The sequence below is a fragment of the Misgurnus anguillicaudatus genome, chromosome 8, assembly GCF_027580225.2.
Source record: "Misgurnus anguillicaudatus chromosome 8, ASM2758022v2, whole genome shotgun sequence".
Taxonomy (NCBI): domain Eukaryota; kingdom Metazoa; phylum Chordata; class Actinopteri; order Cypriniformes; family Cobitidae; genus Misgurnus; species Misgurnus anguillicaudatus.
In genome coordinates, this window is record NC_073344.2 from 19,075,230 (window position 1) to 19,091,819 (window position 16,590).

At 37.5% G+C, this 16,590-nt stretch overlaps 1 protein-coding gene across 4 annotated transcripts; it reads right to left on the reverse strand.

The window, feature by feature from the left end:
• Nucleotides 1-1,355: 1,355 nt before the first annotated feature.
• On the reverse strand, nucleotides 1,356-16,320 carry LOC129450105 (C4b-binding protein alpha chain). 4 transcript variants are annotated; one of them, XM_073870421.1, is made up of 11 exons: nucleotides 15,975-16,318; nucleotides 15,020-15,205; nucleotides 14,607-14,706; nucleotides 14,446-14,516; nucleotides 14,057-14,245; nucleotides 9,041-9,103; nucleotides 8,931-8,963; nucleotides 7,087-7,137; nucleotides 6,948-6,993; nucleotides 3,933-3,999; nucleotides 1,356-1,807 (listed from the first exon to the last, which is right to left on the reverse strand). In XM_073870421.1, exons 1-11 carry the CDS (start codon nucleotides 16,033-16,035, stop codon nucleotides 1,793-1,795), a joined length of 882 nt encoding a protein of 293 aa, XP_073726522.1. In that variant the 5' UTR covers nucleotides 16,036-16,318; the 3' UTR covers nucleotides 1,356-1,792. The 4 variants fall into 4 exon arrangements, with proteins under 4 accessions (XP_073726522.1, XP_073726523.1, XP_073726524.1 ...); XM_073870422.1 differs by having other exon boundaries at nucleotides 14,066-14,245; nucleotides 15,975-16,314; XM_073870423.1 differs by lacking the exon at nucleotides 3,933-3,999 and having other exon boundaries at nucleotides 15,975-16,320.
• Between the last annotated feature and the right edge of the window lie 270 nt (nucleotides 16,321-16,590).

The following is a 16,590-nucleotide window of genomic DNA, read 5'->3' on the forward strand; positions in this document are numbered from 1 at the left end:
GCAGCAAAGTCCTTGATTATTATGCCATAATGAGAGTATAGCTCCTAGCCATATCTGTCTAGAAAATCGCAACTTTTAATTTTCCGTCGGTCTTAGTACATGATGTAACTACAGAACAGTCAAGCTTTAAAAAGGGAAAATATCGAAACTCTTTGGTTATTTTTAGCGCGATGCTAATGGTCTAATCAGATTCAATGGATTATGCTAAGCTATGCTAAAAGTGGTACTACCAGACCCGGAGATCAGCTGAATGGAATCCGAAACAGTAAAAATCAAATGTTTACCTATAGGGGAGCTGGAAAATTAGCATATTTTCAAAAAAGTGGATTGTCCCTTTAAAGGACTAGTGTGTACATTTTAGCGGCATCTAGTGGTGAGATTGTGAATTGCAACCAATGGTTCAATCTAAAGCTCACCCCTTCCTTTAAAAACGCATACAGTATCCTCCACAGGACAAACATGTCATCATCTGAGACAACATGGTGACAAAACATGCTCTATAGAACAGTTTCTCAATTTAGGGATACTGTAAAAACATGACGCGAATTCTTTGTAAGAGCACACGCGGTGTAGACAAAAACGGCTTATTCTAAGGTAATAAAAACAAAACACTTCATTTTGTAAGGTTTTTATACACAACTGATCTATTTTTATACAGCACTTCTGACAAGAATCCTTTTAAAAGTTACGTAATGCACCTTTAAAGGGTATTTATTAAACTATCTACCCAAAAATGGTTCTATTGTGAAGCACTTTAATTGTGAAATGTGTCTGCCAAGTGCTTAAATGTGGATCCTGGCAATCTGAAGGGGGACTCCTTTGACTTACGCTACTAAGTAACCACCTAGCAACCACATAACATGCCAAAAACCACCCAGCATACTTTTAACCACCCCATAACAACCAATGTGGCAACAAGCCTTGCATGGCCAAGTGCTATTCTCATTTTTTAAGATAATGTAAACATACAAGCTGTTTCTTAGGATTTTTTCAACGTGGTTGGTCTTGGGTGACCGTAGAGAACTCAGTATAATTCATTACTTGGCTTGAATAGCTGCAACTTTCTCTGCGATTGTCCTGGTAACCTTAATGCCTGCTGACGTCAAAAACAGCAGGACTTTCAGGAGGGATAAACGGTGTGTAATAACATTACAAGTGTTTTCTCATTCTGAGTTATTCATAGCAGATACAATGCTGTGGTGTAGTTTAAATATCTTGACAATGTCTCACTAAAATCACATTTTATGAGGAAACTTTTCAGTAATACACTGAAATAGAGATACTTTGGGAGGAGGCTGGAAATGGAGATGAGTTTAGACTTAGTCACGATGGAAAAAGAAACACATCCATGCACATTGAAGGGTATAAAAACTTTAATAAAATATATAAAAATATAGTCTGTGTTTTAGCAATTTTACTGTAAAAAGTGAAAACTGCTCTACTTAAAAAAACGTATAAACTTACATTTTCTCACTTTAAGTGAAAAATTAAAAATGACTTCACTTGGTAATACCTAAAATAATTAAACAATTTAAACTTTTTTTACTAAATGTTTTACTTATAGTCAGAAAATTTTATAGAAAAAAACAAAGTCATTTTTTTTAAGTCGATCCAACTTTTACTTTTTACAGTGTACAACATATAGAAAGTACAATATTTTAAATAAATAATAGACAACTACATGAAGGTTTAAATATCTGCAGCTTTAAAGAGTTAACACTGTGCACATCATATGTATACACTTGTAGAAACAGATGCATCTTAACCCAGGGGGCCAGTACGATTGTTTGCCCTATAGTGGAAAAACCTGAGAAAGAACACAAAAAAATCAAATGGCTGACTGCTGTGATCAAATAAGGAAAAACAAAGTAAGAATTAAAGCTGCAAGCAGCGATGGAAGGGCCCTCGCACGCATGTGCACCGCTACCCTATGCTATTAGTAAAGCAGTTAACCAGGGGGATCTTAATTATAGTGGGCAAATATAGGTGGATATTCAAAGAGAAACTGATGTGCCACACCGCCTGTGTGCAGCAGGTGGCGCTGTGACTGTAACTGATTGTTGTTATATTAATGTGTTCAGGCCGGGACCCTTATCAAAAGTGTGAAGTATAGGGCAGATCGGATAATGTATGCCTGAATTGCAACAGATTCCTGTTTCATGGCGAAACATCACTCTTTGTCAGGCCGCCACGGACACGCCCTTCAACGAAAAGTCAAGATCTTCGTAATTTTTCATCGCAAAGGGCTTAAGATCAGTCTCACCTGATATGATAATGATTTGATTAAATCTCTGGGAACAGTAAATCACAGTGTAAAACAAGGCATTTCCTGCTACCTTTAGGTGGCGCTAGGACTGAAGCTGAATATTGGCATTGAAATGTGTTCAGGCCAAGACCCTTATCAAACATGTGAAGTGTGGGGCAGATTGGACATTGTATGCCTTAGTTATAAAAACGTCCTGTTTCATGGCGAAAACGCTGATATTTGGCAGGTCGCCACGGACACACCCTCCAACGAAAAGTCAAAAGCTCCGCAATTTAACATCGCAAAGGCCTTTAGATGAGATTGACCAAATATGATGACAATCTATTAAAATCTCTAGGAGGAGTTCGTTAAAGTACGAAGCCTGGAAATGACAAAATTTGCACATAAATTACAGCAAAAATTCAAAATGGACGACTTCCTGTGGGGTTTAGAGCTTCGCTCCAAGAGACTTTTTGGTAGGTCTTGGGGTGATAGATGACCCTACCAAATTTCGTATCTGTAGGTTTTTCGTAGTGGGGGGGCTGTTCTCTTGAAATTTGGCAGGTGGCGCTATTGAGCCATTTCTACACGCCCACTTCTGGCGCCTATGCCACGTGTAAATTTTTGCCACTTCTGACGTGTGTGCAACGTTTTATGACTTTTTGAGCTTGTTTAGCCTGTCAAAAATGCGATTCATTTAGCGATACTTTGCGAGGCTGCCACGGACACGCCCTTTAATGAAAAGTCAAGGCCGTTGCTCTTTATCATCACACAAGGTCTTGAGATTACACTGGTGAAATATGATGTTGATATGTTTAAATCTCTAAGAGCAGTAAGACACAGCGTAAAACATGGTATTTCCTGCTGCCTCTAGGTGGCGCTATGAGTGTTACTGAATTATGCCATGTTGATGTGTTCAGGCCTGGACCCTTATGAAACGTGTGAAGTCAGGGGCAGATCGGACAACGTATGCCTGAATTACATCAGCTTCCTGTTTCATGGCGAAACATCAAAATTTCCCTGGCCGCCAAGGACACGCCCTCCAACGAAAAGTCAAAAGCTCCGCAATTTAGCATTGCAAAGGCCTTTAGATGATACTGACCAAATATGATGATGATTAGAGTAAATCTCTAGGAGGAGTTCGTTAAAGTACGACGCTTGGAAATGTCCAAAAATGACAGAGAAAATTCAAAATGGCCGACTTCCTGTGGGGTTTAGAGGTTCGCTCCAAGATACTTTTTTGTAGGTCTTTGAGTGAATGATGACCCTACCAAATTTTGTATCTGTACGTTTTTCGTAGTGGGGGGGCTGTTCTCTTGAAATTTTGCAGGTGGCGCTATCGAGCCATTTTTACACGCCCACTTCTGACGCCTATACTACATGTAAATTTTCGCCACTTCTGACGCGTGTGCAAATTTTCATGAGTTTTCGGGTATGTTTAGGCCCTCAAAAATGCGATCCATTTCGGAGAAGAAGAAGAAGAAGAAGAAGAAGAAGAAGAAGAAGAAGAAAAATAATAATAATAATAAACGGAGCAAAAACAATAGGGTCCTCACACCCTGGTGTGCTCGGGCCCTAATAACTAAGAAGATTAAAGAAGTGGCAACTAATGCCAGAACATATTCCTCTGAAATGAAGTCATTTGATGACTTTGACTATACAATAAAGAACTCTTACTGGCAGATACCTTGAGTTTACTTTGACTAAGTAATAATCCTTCTTTTGTCCTGCGTTCTTCACCGGTATTGTATGAACTACGCAGCATTATAAAAAATAAGGAGATAAAGTTATTATAATTCACTTTTGATTTTAAAATTATTTTGTTAATAGTCGATTCGTGCCACAATTTGTGCTGTTTGCATGTTATTAGAATTAGCTTTGCATTAAAGGGATAGTTCACCTTAAAATGTAAATTCTGTCATTTTCTCACCCTGGTAGTACAGAGCCCCTAAGGGGACATGGAGCAAAAATTAAATAAAGTTTAGTTTCACGTGCGCAAGTCGTGTTATAGTAATGGAAATTTTTATAAATTTATTCGTGTTTGATGACACGAATTTCCGCTGTTTTTCGTGTCACTGGAGACGAAAGTCCACTTCGTCCTTCCCAGCACGAATTTCTATTCTTTCTTTATCGCATCATTTTATATTTTGTTTTCTCATCGTTCCTTCCCATTTCCAAATCATTGTCACTTGGGTTAGAGTTAGATTTGGGGTTTGCGTTAGGATGTAATTTTATGCATTGGTTTCTACATGTTTTTCGTCCGCTTTTAAAACTATTCTCGCCTGTAGTTGAGGTTAGAGTTGGGGTTTGGAAGTCGTAGAAAGTGATTCTAACCCAAGTGAAAATGGTCAAAAAATAGAAAACAACGATGAGAAAACAAAACACAAAATGAAATGATAAAGAAAGTCCTGCCACAGACACGATCAGCCATTGATAGAAATTCATGCTGGGAAGGACAAAAAAGACATTAGTCTCCAAAGACACAAAAAACTGCGGAAATTCGTGTCATCAAACACGAAAAAATGAATCAAAATTTTCGTAACTATCACAAGACTTGCTGTAAGACTGAAACTATCACGTGCGCACGTGAAACTATTGAGCTTAGTTCCAACACAGTCTCACGGAAAGTCGTGTTAACAAAAATTTTGATTAATTTATTAGTGTTTGATGACACGAATTTCCGCTGTTTTTCGTGTCCCTGGAGACGAACGTCTACTTCATCCTTCCCAGCACGAATTTCCACCAATGGCTGCTCGTGTCTGTGGCACGACCCTCCCCAACGCGTCACTGTATATTTTGTTTTCTCATCGTTCTTACCTATTTTTAAATCATTGTCACCTGGGGTTAGTTAGATTCGGGGTTTGCGTTAGGATGTAATTTTATGCATTCGTTTCTACATGTTTTTCATCCGCTTTTAAAACTATTTTTGCCTGAAGTTGGGGTTAGAGGTGGGGTTTGGGTTAGGAAGTCGTAGAAAGTGATTCTAACCCAAGTGACAATGGTCAAAAAATTGAAAACTTAACGATGAGAAAACAAAACACAAAATGACACGAAAAAGAAAGTCGTCCCACAGACACGATCAGCCATTGATAGAAACTCAGGCTGGGAAGGACGAAAAGACATTAGTCTCCAGAGACACGAAAAACAGCGGAAATTCGTGTCATCAAACACAAACAAATGAATCAAAATTTTCATAACTATTACACGACTTGCCGTGAGACTGGGTTGTAGTTTCGCATGCGCACGTGAAACTATCGCGTGCGCACGTGAAACTATCACGTGCGCACGTGAAACTATTGAGCTTAGTTTCCAACACAGTCTCACGGAATGTCGCGCCATAGCAACAAAAATCCCGATCAATTTATTAGTGTTTGATGACACGAATTTCCGCTGTTTTTCGTGTCTCTGGAGACGAACGTCTATTTCGTCCTTCCCAGCACGAATTTCTATCAATGGTTGTTCGTGTCTGTGTCATCGAACACTAATAAATGAATCAAAATTTTCGTTACTATAACACGACTTGCCGTGAGACTGGGTTGTAGTTTCGCGTGCGCACATGGAACTAAACTTTTGAATTTTTTTTACTCCAATGCCACCTTAGGGGCTCGGTATTACCGGTTATAAACTGCCTGAGTTTCTTTCTTTTGCTGAATACAAAATAAGATATTTTGATAAATGATAAGCACACAGTTGACCGCACCCATTGACACCCAAAGTAGGAAAAATAGTATAGAAATCCAGCATAATTTATCAAATTATTTTATTTTTCTTTAACAGAATAAAAACTCATACTGGTACAGAACAACAGTGGGTGAGCAAATCATTTTTGGTGAACTATTTCTTTAAATCATTCCCGTCGTTTTTAAAGCAGCACCATGCTTTCCATTCTTTTCAATCATACCGCAGCTCTTTATGTCCCCAGATGTACTGTAAAACGTTTTAAAGGGCAAACCAGTAACAATTAGCCACCTAGCTCTTCCTTGAGGTGGTTTTTTGTTAGTAACTTGGTAAGAATGCTGGGAAATGGCAAGGGTGGCCAATTATAGCCGAAAGGCAGTCACACTTTGTTTTACTTGCGTTCATGTTACTGTGTATTTATTTAAATACTGGGTACTTGATGAAGGACAAGAACATGATACCGTATGTGTGCCTCAGTCTGTAAAACCCAGCTAAAATCATTTTTGTGATTTACTGTTTTCTACATAAACTCATCCGACATAATGTAAAAAAATTCTGTGAAAATATAACCTTAATACTGACTTGAGTAAGTTCATGAGATTGAAATCTATATTAATGATTTAATTAAAAATATGATGCACCTCATCTCATCATTAGATTGTGAGACTATAGCCTGGATTTCACAGACAGGTTCACCTATCAGTATCAAATAAAGTGTTACTGCCAAAATGGCTTTAAGCCCTTATATTTTCTTTATTTTCTGTCTAACATAGTATATTATATAAACAGACTAGATAATTTTGAAAGTGAACTCATGCTACAGCACAATGACAGCAAAGGTTTTGATTAAGCAAACAGCAAAGACAAGCCATACCGTATGACCAATCATGCAAGAGAAAACAAGTCAACGCATCGTCTATGAAAGCAGATCTAAAGCAAGTCACAGTTTGCCATGCCCACTAAAGCCAACATGAAGTTAAAGTCAGATTTTAAAGTCAAAATACAGAATGAGAGCTTTGCTTACCCTTTATGTTTATTTTTATGACGTACCAATAAAAAAATTACGCAGCCTGTGGAAAGTAAGAAGATATTATTTAAAAAACAACAACACTTGGGGATCATAGCTTTAACATCCAGATTTTATCCTAAATTAATATACTTACAGATAAAACTGACAGCTAACACAATGAGGACAACCACAGCAATGACCCTACCTAGAGGAACAGTAATTATATTTGTTATCATACAGTAGATGTATAATTTTCATTACATGATTCATATCGCTATAGCATACAGTGGTATTTTAAAGTAGCCTGGTCCAACCAGACTCCCGTGCATTCATTTCATTTGTACAGAGAGTCTGGCCACGCTCCATTGCAAAGCGTTACTTCTGTTAAGGAGGGTCCTCTGTTGAAGTTTAAAACTATTGGATCTGCCCAGAGTCACTTAGGATCTGCCAACGTGTAGTCGTGACGTATATCATGCGCCGAAACCGTCCGGAAACAACAAGTCAGAATGATCAGACCAAAAAAAACTTAGCAAACATTGTTCTTGCTCCGACTTCTGTATATTAGGCAGTTTTGCAACAACGGACCGAATAGCTTCTCACATCTTTCTCCGCTGCCATTACTGAACTACAACTCAAACTGACGCACGACCTCAACGTCATCGTTTTTAGCAACCCCCTTCTGTTCGCTGATTGGACCTGCAGATTTTTGCTGGAGAAAACGAAACTCTACACCGCGGTCCCAGACGTTGTACTGAAGCGAAATGAAAATTAAGCGGAAGCACGTAGGAGGGCGGAGCCAGGCTAATTTTAAAGAGGACATTTCACAAACTTTTATTACGATGTAAAATAAATCTTTGGTGTCCCCAGAGTACATATGTGAAGTTTTAGCTCAAAATATCATATAGATAATTTATTGTTACATGTTCAAATTGCCACTTTTTAGGTGTGAGCAAAAATGTCATTTTTGGGTGTGTCATTTAAAATGCAAATGAGCTAATGAAATGCAAACACTGTGATCGCCATGAAATTAAAACTAAAGTTTGCTGCCAATTATTTGGATAGTGCAGATTAAGGGGTGTTGTTATTGTTAAAAGATCCCCTTCTGACATCACAAGGGTTGCAGAGAATGGTTTACCAAAACTAAGTTACTGGGTTGTTCTTTGTCTCCTTTTCTAGGTTGATAGAAACACTGGGGACCCAATAATAGCACTTAAACATGGAAAAGAAAAGGGGATTTTCAGGACATGTCCCCTTTAAAAACTTTGTTGCAACAGTTGAATCACTGTTTATGCCTCATTGCCCCTGAAATGTTCACAGATGGGTGTGGAAGATGTTGACAGGTCTGCACAAAGCCTAGACCCTGACCCCATTGAACGGCATTGGGATGAATTGGACCGCAGAGTGTCAGCCAGACGTCACGCCCCAACATAGTACCTGACGTCATTTATACGAGTGAAAGCTGTTATTGTAGCCAAGGGATGAATAATAGGCTTTATGCCCAGCTGCACTACGTCCTGAACTTCAGCCAGCTCCCTGCCCCCCGTCCGCCACCACTGGACAAACTGATCAATCCAGGTGTGCCCGACCTCAGTAGTCACAACAACAATAATCAGACACACCTGGACTAATCAGCCCGTCCAACAATGGCAGACAGGAAACAAGGAGCTGTCCGAAGCTCATAGTGGAGCTGGGCATAAAGCCCACTCTCTCTTAATGTCAGCGGTTTTTAAAATAAATGCTTGACAGGAACATTTAGGCGTGTTTTCCGGGTGTCCTTATCCAAGGAAGTAAATACTCATTAGCTGTGTGGTGACCCTCAGTAAAGGGATTGGTCTAATTTAGATGTTAATAAAGATTAAACAGTGATGCATTACTCATATAACAAACCGTGACGATTAAATAGTGACATATGTTGCATGAGAAACAACGTTAAAGACTTCCAATGAGGGGGAAATACAATGAAATGTCATTCAAAACACGCCATTAAAGATGACTCACTTGGATAAGCAGTAAACTCTTCCTCTCTACTTCCTGCAATAAAATTAAACATCCTTTAAAGTTTAACCATGACAGTTTCCATAAACAATATTTGGTGGACAAACACTTACCATACGAAATTGTTGTGGTTGCGGGTATGCTAGTAATGCTTGCTCTTGTGTGTACATCGATGTCTGTCGAAACAAAAGTTTAGTACGTTATCCTCCGCCTTTGATTTCTCTAATATAATGTTTTACATCTAAACAGTCTAGTTGAGGCTAAACTTGGCAAAACGGTCCACAGATTTCCAAAGCACTGGAATGTCCATCATTTATACACTTCTGCGCATTCCACATCCATGTTTGGGTATTAAATATTTTGATTATGCAGATTCACATTTTCTTCGAATTACTGCAAGACGTGCTTAAAAGTGCCAGGTTTTTACCTAGGCCTGTCTATCTCTAGTATTCTGAATAAAAACACTTTAAATCTGGAATAGTAAGAAAGATTAGACGCAGACTGGAAGATCAGACCAGCCTCTCTCTTCACACACCGCAGTGGCTAAACCGGTCATGCTGTAACCCGACAAGCATTTAAAAGTGGCTTGACTTTTATAGGAGTAAGGGGGGCTTCCTTTAATCTGGATACCAAACATAACTTCTGGAACTGTACAATTAATAGCTAGGAAATAAAAGGACACTTGGTTAAAATCAAGAAAGCATTTGAAATTATTATTTTTTCAATCCAGAAATAAAGTTTATAGCAGTAAACCCATTCAGTACCACAATTAAGTACTGAAACCACATCAAGGGGCCTATCAAGACATGTGGCACATATCAGAATGCTTGGCATTCTAGTAATTTAAGTAGTCAAGTGGAGGCGTAAGATGCCAAACCTTTTAAAAATTCAACAATAGATAAGGCTGTTTTCTTTAAAAATGTATGACATGTTTCACTTTTTTTTTAATCTTACTATTTTAACAAATATGCACACTTTTCTACATATTTAGTTTGTTCTTCAGAATTTAGTCTAACAACAACTGTTTCCATATTATGAGCGTGTAAATATCACCCAAACACACCATCACATCTTGTGCACTAAACATGAAACATGCATGTGAAAAAGCAAACACAACATATAATTGTTTGCATAAATTACTGTTTTTTTTCTTAATTGAGATATCTAAATCAAAATGTAAAATAGAAACTATAAACAAATTTGCTTTGGGTTATTTTCAACCCAGCGTTGGGTCAAAAAGGGACAAACCCAACCCATCAGGTTGTAATTTAACCTAGGCTGGGTTGTTTAACCCATTGTTGGGTCAAATATAAATATTTTCTGGGTTAATTTAACCCAACAGCTGGGTTTGGCCTTTTTGACCCATAATAATTTCAACCCAGCATTTTTTTGAGTGTACAATGATTCAAAGGTGCAATGTGGGACTTTTAGGAGGATATCTTGACAGAAATGCAATATGATATACATAATTATATTATCAGTGGTGTATAAAGACCTTACATAATGAACTGTATTGTTTTTATTACCTTAGAATGAGTCATTTTTATCTACATATACAGCGGGTCCCCTTACATGGAAGTCGCCGCCATATTTCTACAGTGACCCTAAACAGACAAACTGACCCATAGACTGTAAAAAAGATGGATGTAGTGTTTGTGACGTCACCCATAGGTTTCTGAAGATTTTTTTTTGAAGCCGATATCCAAAAATGGGTAAAGATTCGAGACATAGAGACAGAGCGCAGTTATGCAAATTTGAAAAACACTCCCACCGGGGGGGGAATTCAATCCAACCATCTCCATTGACTTGTATTGCCAGAGGCCGCCTCCTTGTCATTTCTGGCTTATAACAAAAACAGAATAATGCCTAAAAGCTGCTGTGTGACAATATGTACAGCTAACACGCCAAAGAACCCAGAAACACATTTTTATAAACTGTCGAGCCGTAAAACCCTGCCTTCGAGGAGAAAAAAGTGGATCGCCGACTACGTTTCCCCCTAGTGGACATAGTTCTACTAATATGAGTACTATGAAAAGTTGCCTGTTTCCACTTTTCTGTCTGTAAACGCTCGTTTTTTGAGCTCAACAGCTTATAAAAACTTATTTCTGGGTTCTTTGGCTTGTTAGCTGTACATATTGTCACACCGCAGCTTTAAGGCATTATTCTGTTTTTTGGTTTTAAGCCAGAAATGACAAGGAGGCGGCCTCTCTCAATACAAAGTCAACAAATTTTAGGCAAGGCAAGGCCAACAAAAAATCAACAAAAAATGTGTTTAATTAACTTAATAATTTTTTGTTGAAAAAACAATTTTGAAGTTGGATTTTTTACAGTGTATAACATTCTTCCAGTACAAGCCTTAAGCAACTGTGTTTTATCAGCTCTCTCTCAGACAGCTGATAATCTTCCTCTGCTCTCTGGTCGTGCCACAGTTTGATACATCAATTTCCCCATAAACAAACTAATGATCCACCAGCTGCATGTCACAACCAGGACTACACAGATCTCTGAAAAATGAGCCCGAGGTGTGGTATCCGTAGGTTGTATACTGGAAACTGTTTTGTTATTCAGTGATCACAGCGGCACAGACTAAATAATAAAACCAACATATAAACAAAACATTAAAAGCAGTTCAACGGAAAGCCACGGATCACAAAAGACACGAAAGACCTGCTGAACGAGAGGGCTTTTGGTGGGATGTGACATAAAAGCTCAAAGAAAAGCAGACCAACACAAATAGATCAATCAATAATAAACCAAACAATAGGAGGACAATACACTTTGTCCAAAATTGCCTCCTGTCCCCTATATACAGTAGAGAACTGGTAAACCATCAGTACCAGTCTGTTACATATCAGCTGCATCACAAGGTGAAATATTTTTATTAATACAGTAGGTGTGACTCATTAATTGTTTTAAAGAACAGGAGAGGTTGAATCACGCCTGTATGAAACACCTCGATAATGCATGACACATTTCCGTTTATATGATCGGCTCCACAGCCCACTCCAAGAGACAATATTTACATTAGTGTCTGAATTTGCCCACACATTTCCGTTCAATCTTCTCTCATGTAGAGGACTGTGTATCTACAACAGGGGCATAGCTCCGAGGGGGCCTGGGTGGGCCTTGGCCCCCTCATTTACATGTCTGCCCCCTCAGATTTCCAATTGTTTTTAACAAAATAAGAAAATGTTGATTTCTTAGTCTGATTGACAGCTGTTTTCAAACTTGATTGGATTAGCTCATGTCACGTGTTGTTGTGCGTAACTTATGCTGTCATCTTTGCATGAGAGTTCATTAATATTTGGTGACAACGTACAATATTACGCTTTTTCAAAAAAGCACAGAAAGATGAGTGAGAAGAAAAAAATGTGCTATCTATATCATCTCTACTTCATGTTCTGCTGAAACGGTGAAGTAAATATGCTGTTTTAAATGTGTACAGGTGTTAAGCTGTTTTATTTATAGGTGTTAAGCTATAAATAAATATATATAGAGTTGCCCCCTCATTTTAAGATGGGACCCCCCAAAAATAAAATTGTAGCTACGCCCCTGGTCTACAACATGACATACAGTGCTATCGCACCTCAACTGGTAAAGCATTGTGATAGCAGTGTAAAGGTTGTGGGTTCCATACCCACAATGTACTTCCTAAAATGTACTTTGAATAAGTTGCCTTGGATAAAAGCAAATGCGTAAATATAAATAGATGGTGTTTTTACACAACATAACATCTGCATAACTGTGTCCAAATACATTAATAAACTAATATTAAGTCAAATCTTTTAATCTTAAAGTATAGGTTCACCTCAAAATGAAAATTTGAGTTACCCTCATTTCATTCCAAACATATAAACCTTTGTTTATCTTTGAAACACAAATTAAGATATAGTCTCTGATGCGTGTGTTAAACACCGGTGTCCAACATTAGCCATAAGGCACAAATGCCTCATTCATCCATCCAGTAGATGCAAGTCTTTCTGGGCTTTCAAAGTTATGGTGTCTGATTTTTTATTATATAACTCAGTTGGGTATTGGGACAAACTCTCTTTATACAGTATACTATCCAACCATCTATACAGTATGAAATAAACCACTCCTTTATAGACCAAAGCCTATAGAGGGTTTTCACGGCACGTCATCAATACGGAAGTCATTGCCATTGCCGTAAACAATGCCATTGAATCAAACGGACCTCGCACATTTTTGCTGCTAAAAATGGTCAATTACTGTCATGTTTTGGGCTGTACTAATCGATCGGACCGAGAAAAAACATTTGGAGTACTACAGACTGCCAAAAGTTATAAAAGAGTGCAAAAAAAAAACTGTCAGAGGAAAGAATGCGCTTGTGTTTGGCCAAACTGAAGCAGGATTTCCAGGGCAAGAATGTTGACATGTTTTCCCAACCCACAACACTGCAAAAAATGCTTTTCAAGAAAAAAAGTCTTAGTATTTTTGTCTTGTTTTCTGTAAAAATATCTACAAATTCTTAAATTAAAATGCTTTTTTTGATGAGCCAAACGACCAAAGAAAATAAGTTTAGGTTTTAGACCAAAAATATCAAATTTAAGTGATTTTGTGCATAAAACAAGCTTAAAAAATCTGCCAATGGGGTGAGCAAATTTTTCTTGATTTTTTTCTTGAATTTAGTGTTTAAGAAAATGTTGCTTGTTTTATGCAGCCTATAGCCTAAAAGCTTTGTTTACATTGCTATTTCACAGGAGTGCAGTTGGCGAAAGTAGTAACAACACAAAATTTATACGGACTCTAAATGAGCCAAGTGGAATGGATTTGAGGAAGCAGCTGCGTGGGAGTCAAGGCTGTAGCTAAAACGTTCAGTATCAGTGGTCTTAAAAAGTGGGTGGTCTTGTCCCACCCAGATATAATGGTTCAGACGCCCATGTGTGGAAATATATAAGCAACTGTCTTAACAATAAGCGTTGTATACCAGACATTCCGGAAAAAAACTCAGATAATGTGTGCCGGGATTTTTCCTGGAATCGTTTGATTTTGATTCATCAGGATGTGACGTATAAGTAACTGTAATCCTGTAATTGATTTTTACTGCAATTTTCTGGGATCAATGAGGGAATTTAGAGAAAGTGAATCTGGAAAAAGACTAAATGTACTTCTCTTAACTTCACATGTTGGTGGTGGTGAACTGTATTCCCCATATTCATCACATGTAATGTTTTTTTCTCCAACAAGGACGTAGCCAGCATCACACGAAAATTCAATGACTTGGTCCACGAAAATCGGATTCACTTTTGTGAGTATCTTTCCATGTTCAATATCAGCAGGCTGGTCGCAAGTGATCACTACAAAAACATAGTGACACAAAGAAAAATCAGCCATTTGTAAAGTTACCACTACTGATGGTATCAATTGTGTTCTTGTGATTTGTAAAAGTTGCACTTAGTACACTGTTAGGAAAAATGGTCAATATATGTGCCCCATTGACAGCTGAGGTACATTGACCATTTTTCTGACAGAGTGTCTTGTAAAAAAAACAACTTACGTATACATTTTGCCCTTCCGGTCCAGCCGTGTACAAGACATTGCCTGTAGCTTGATCCTTGTAGGCGATATCTTGAAAAACATAATATAAGTAAAACCTGACTGTTATAGAAAATATACGAATAGGAAAATACAGACCACAGTGGACACAAAAGTTCTTACCCCTTATCACATTTGGGTTGTGCATATTCGCCAAACAACGTTCCCTTCGAAATAATGTAAGTCATATTAGCTGAAGCATTGGGTACTCCACAGTCTTTTTCTAGAAAAGGACACACACAGATATAGTTCACCCAGACATGAAAATGATGTCATCATTTAATCTTGTTTACTCTTTTAAACCAAACCGCTATGAACATGTTAGGCTGTTTCACTGTTGTATGGTAGAAATGACAATAAAGGCGCACTTATGCCAACATAATGGAAATAAGCTAAATGTATTATTTTGCATCATTTTGTTTTAGAACGACATAGTAAATGATTAGAATTTTCACCTAGGGGTGAACTATTAACCATGATTAGTATTAGTTATGGTGGATGAAATGTTCTTATGACAGATGACTTAATGACTTTACTTTTGCATTTTAATTCCACTTCACTCCAGTTCCCATCCGTGCAGAGGATTGAAGTCGACCCTGACTCAAAAATGTATCCATTGGCACATTGCAGGAAAGCTTTAGAATTATCTGGGAAGCTGTTCTGCAGTAAGGACTTGTCAGACAAGAGATAGGTGGTGTTCAGAACAGGCGATGGACAATCCGCTAAACCAACCATAAATACACAGTCAATATACACTGCTCTTTTATAACCTAATATCAAATGAAACATTTATTTATCATTTAGAAAACATTTTTTCCATAATAAAGGGAAAGCTTATAAAAACACAAAATATACAAAAGTATATCTCCTAATGCATATAAAAAAAAACTGAACTGGATAGATCTGAGCACACATGGGAACTCCTATAAAACTGTTTAGAAAGTTTTAGAGGTTTAGAGAATGACAATATAATCCCAAAAAGTGATCTGTAGTATGATATAGCATTTATTGTAGTAAGATGTATACTAAAGTGAATTTATTCAGTAGTCTATTTACTACAGTATATCAATTTACTATAGTTAACACTAAATAACACTATATTATAATGTACTTGCAATTTATAAACTTACTAAAGTATAGTAAGCTACGTCATAGAGTATACTAAAGTATACAGTATACTACAATATTTTATAATGTGCTCTAAAAAGCCTAAATATAAGATTCTAGTTATAATTTAATATTACAAAGTTATATTTCAAGAATAAGAAATGATGGTACATGCAACAATGACAGGTGCTTTTGACGGGTAGCCTATCGTTTTTGTAAAATATGTAAAACTTCCATGAATTCAATTACTTACACGATGAGTTTAGACCATAAGGCATTTCAGAAACATTTGCTCAGGGTAATGTTAACTTATTTTACTGGTTTAATCTAAAGCTGAAACGTTTATGCTCGGTTTGATAAACAAGTAACGTTAATTTAGCCTACCTTTCACCATGGAGACGAGCGCATATAACAGAAGCAGCAGCCAAGTCTTCGCGTTTGTCATCGTGTGTAAAATATATTTAAATTTTTCCGATATAAAATGCTTGTCTTGTATATATGAACCGGCAAAACAGTTAGGATCCTGAGCGCATAACGAAAAAATAACAAAAATCTTCTGTACGAAAAAATGTATTTCCCATATTACATTTACTTAAAGAAAACAACAAAATGTTTAAGAAACAGATGTAGGACTGAGATATCGCGGTGTGTCGTCGTTCATGTCAGAAATACACAACAGCTTCATGGTGTTTCCCTCCCCCTGTCTCCAAATGAAACCTCCTCCCTATAAAAACGCGTCAAGTTGCTGTGTTTGAAATAGATTAGGCTACTCGCGCGTGCTCCACCAAACTTTTAGCTGATGACTTTTTTTAAACAGGTATGCTAAATGCTTCCAACTCTTTTTATATACATTACATGTATCGATGGGCAAAAGTGAAAGGGCACTAATCTAAATATTCTAAAATGCAAACTCATAGACTCAAAATATAAAGCAATTTAATTTTTCTGTCCTTTGTTTGAACAAAATGTACACTATCGCAAAAGCCTACGACGTGTCTGC

Coding starts and splice junctions, on each gene's coding strand:
- LOC129450105 (XM_073870421.1), bottom strand. CDS start 16,035: ATGACAAACGCGAAGACTTGGCTGCTGCTTCTGTTATATGCGCTCGTC. Junction 6,994..7,086: donor GTTAGCTGTCAGTTTTATCT/GTAAGTATATTA, acceptor TACTTTCCACAG/GCTGCGTAATTTTTTTATTG. Junction 4,000..6,947: donor CATAAAAATAAACATAAAGG/GTAAGCAAAGCT, acceptor AATGCTGCGTAG/TTCATACAATACCGGTGAAG.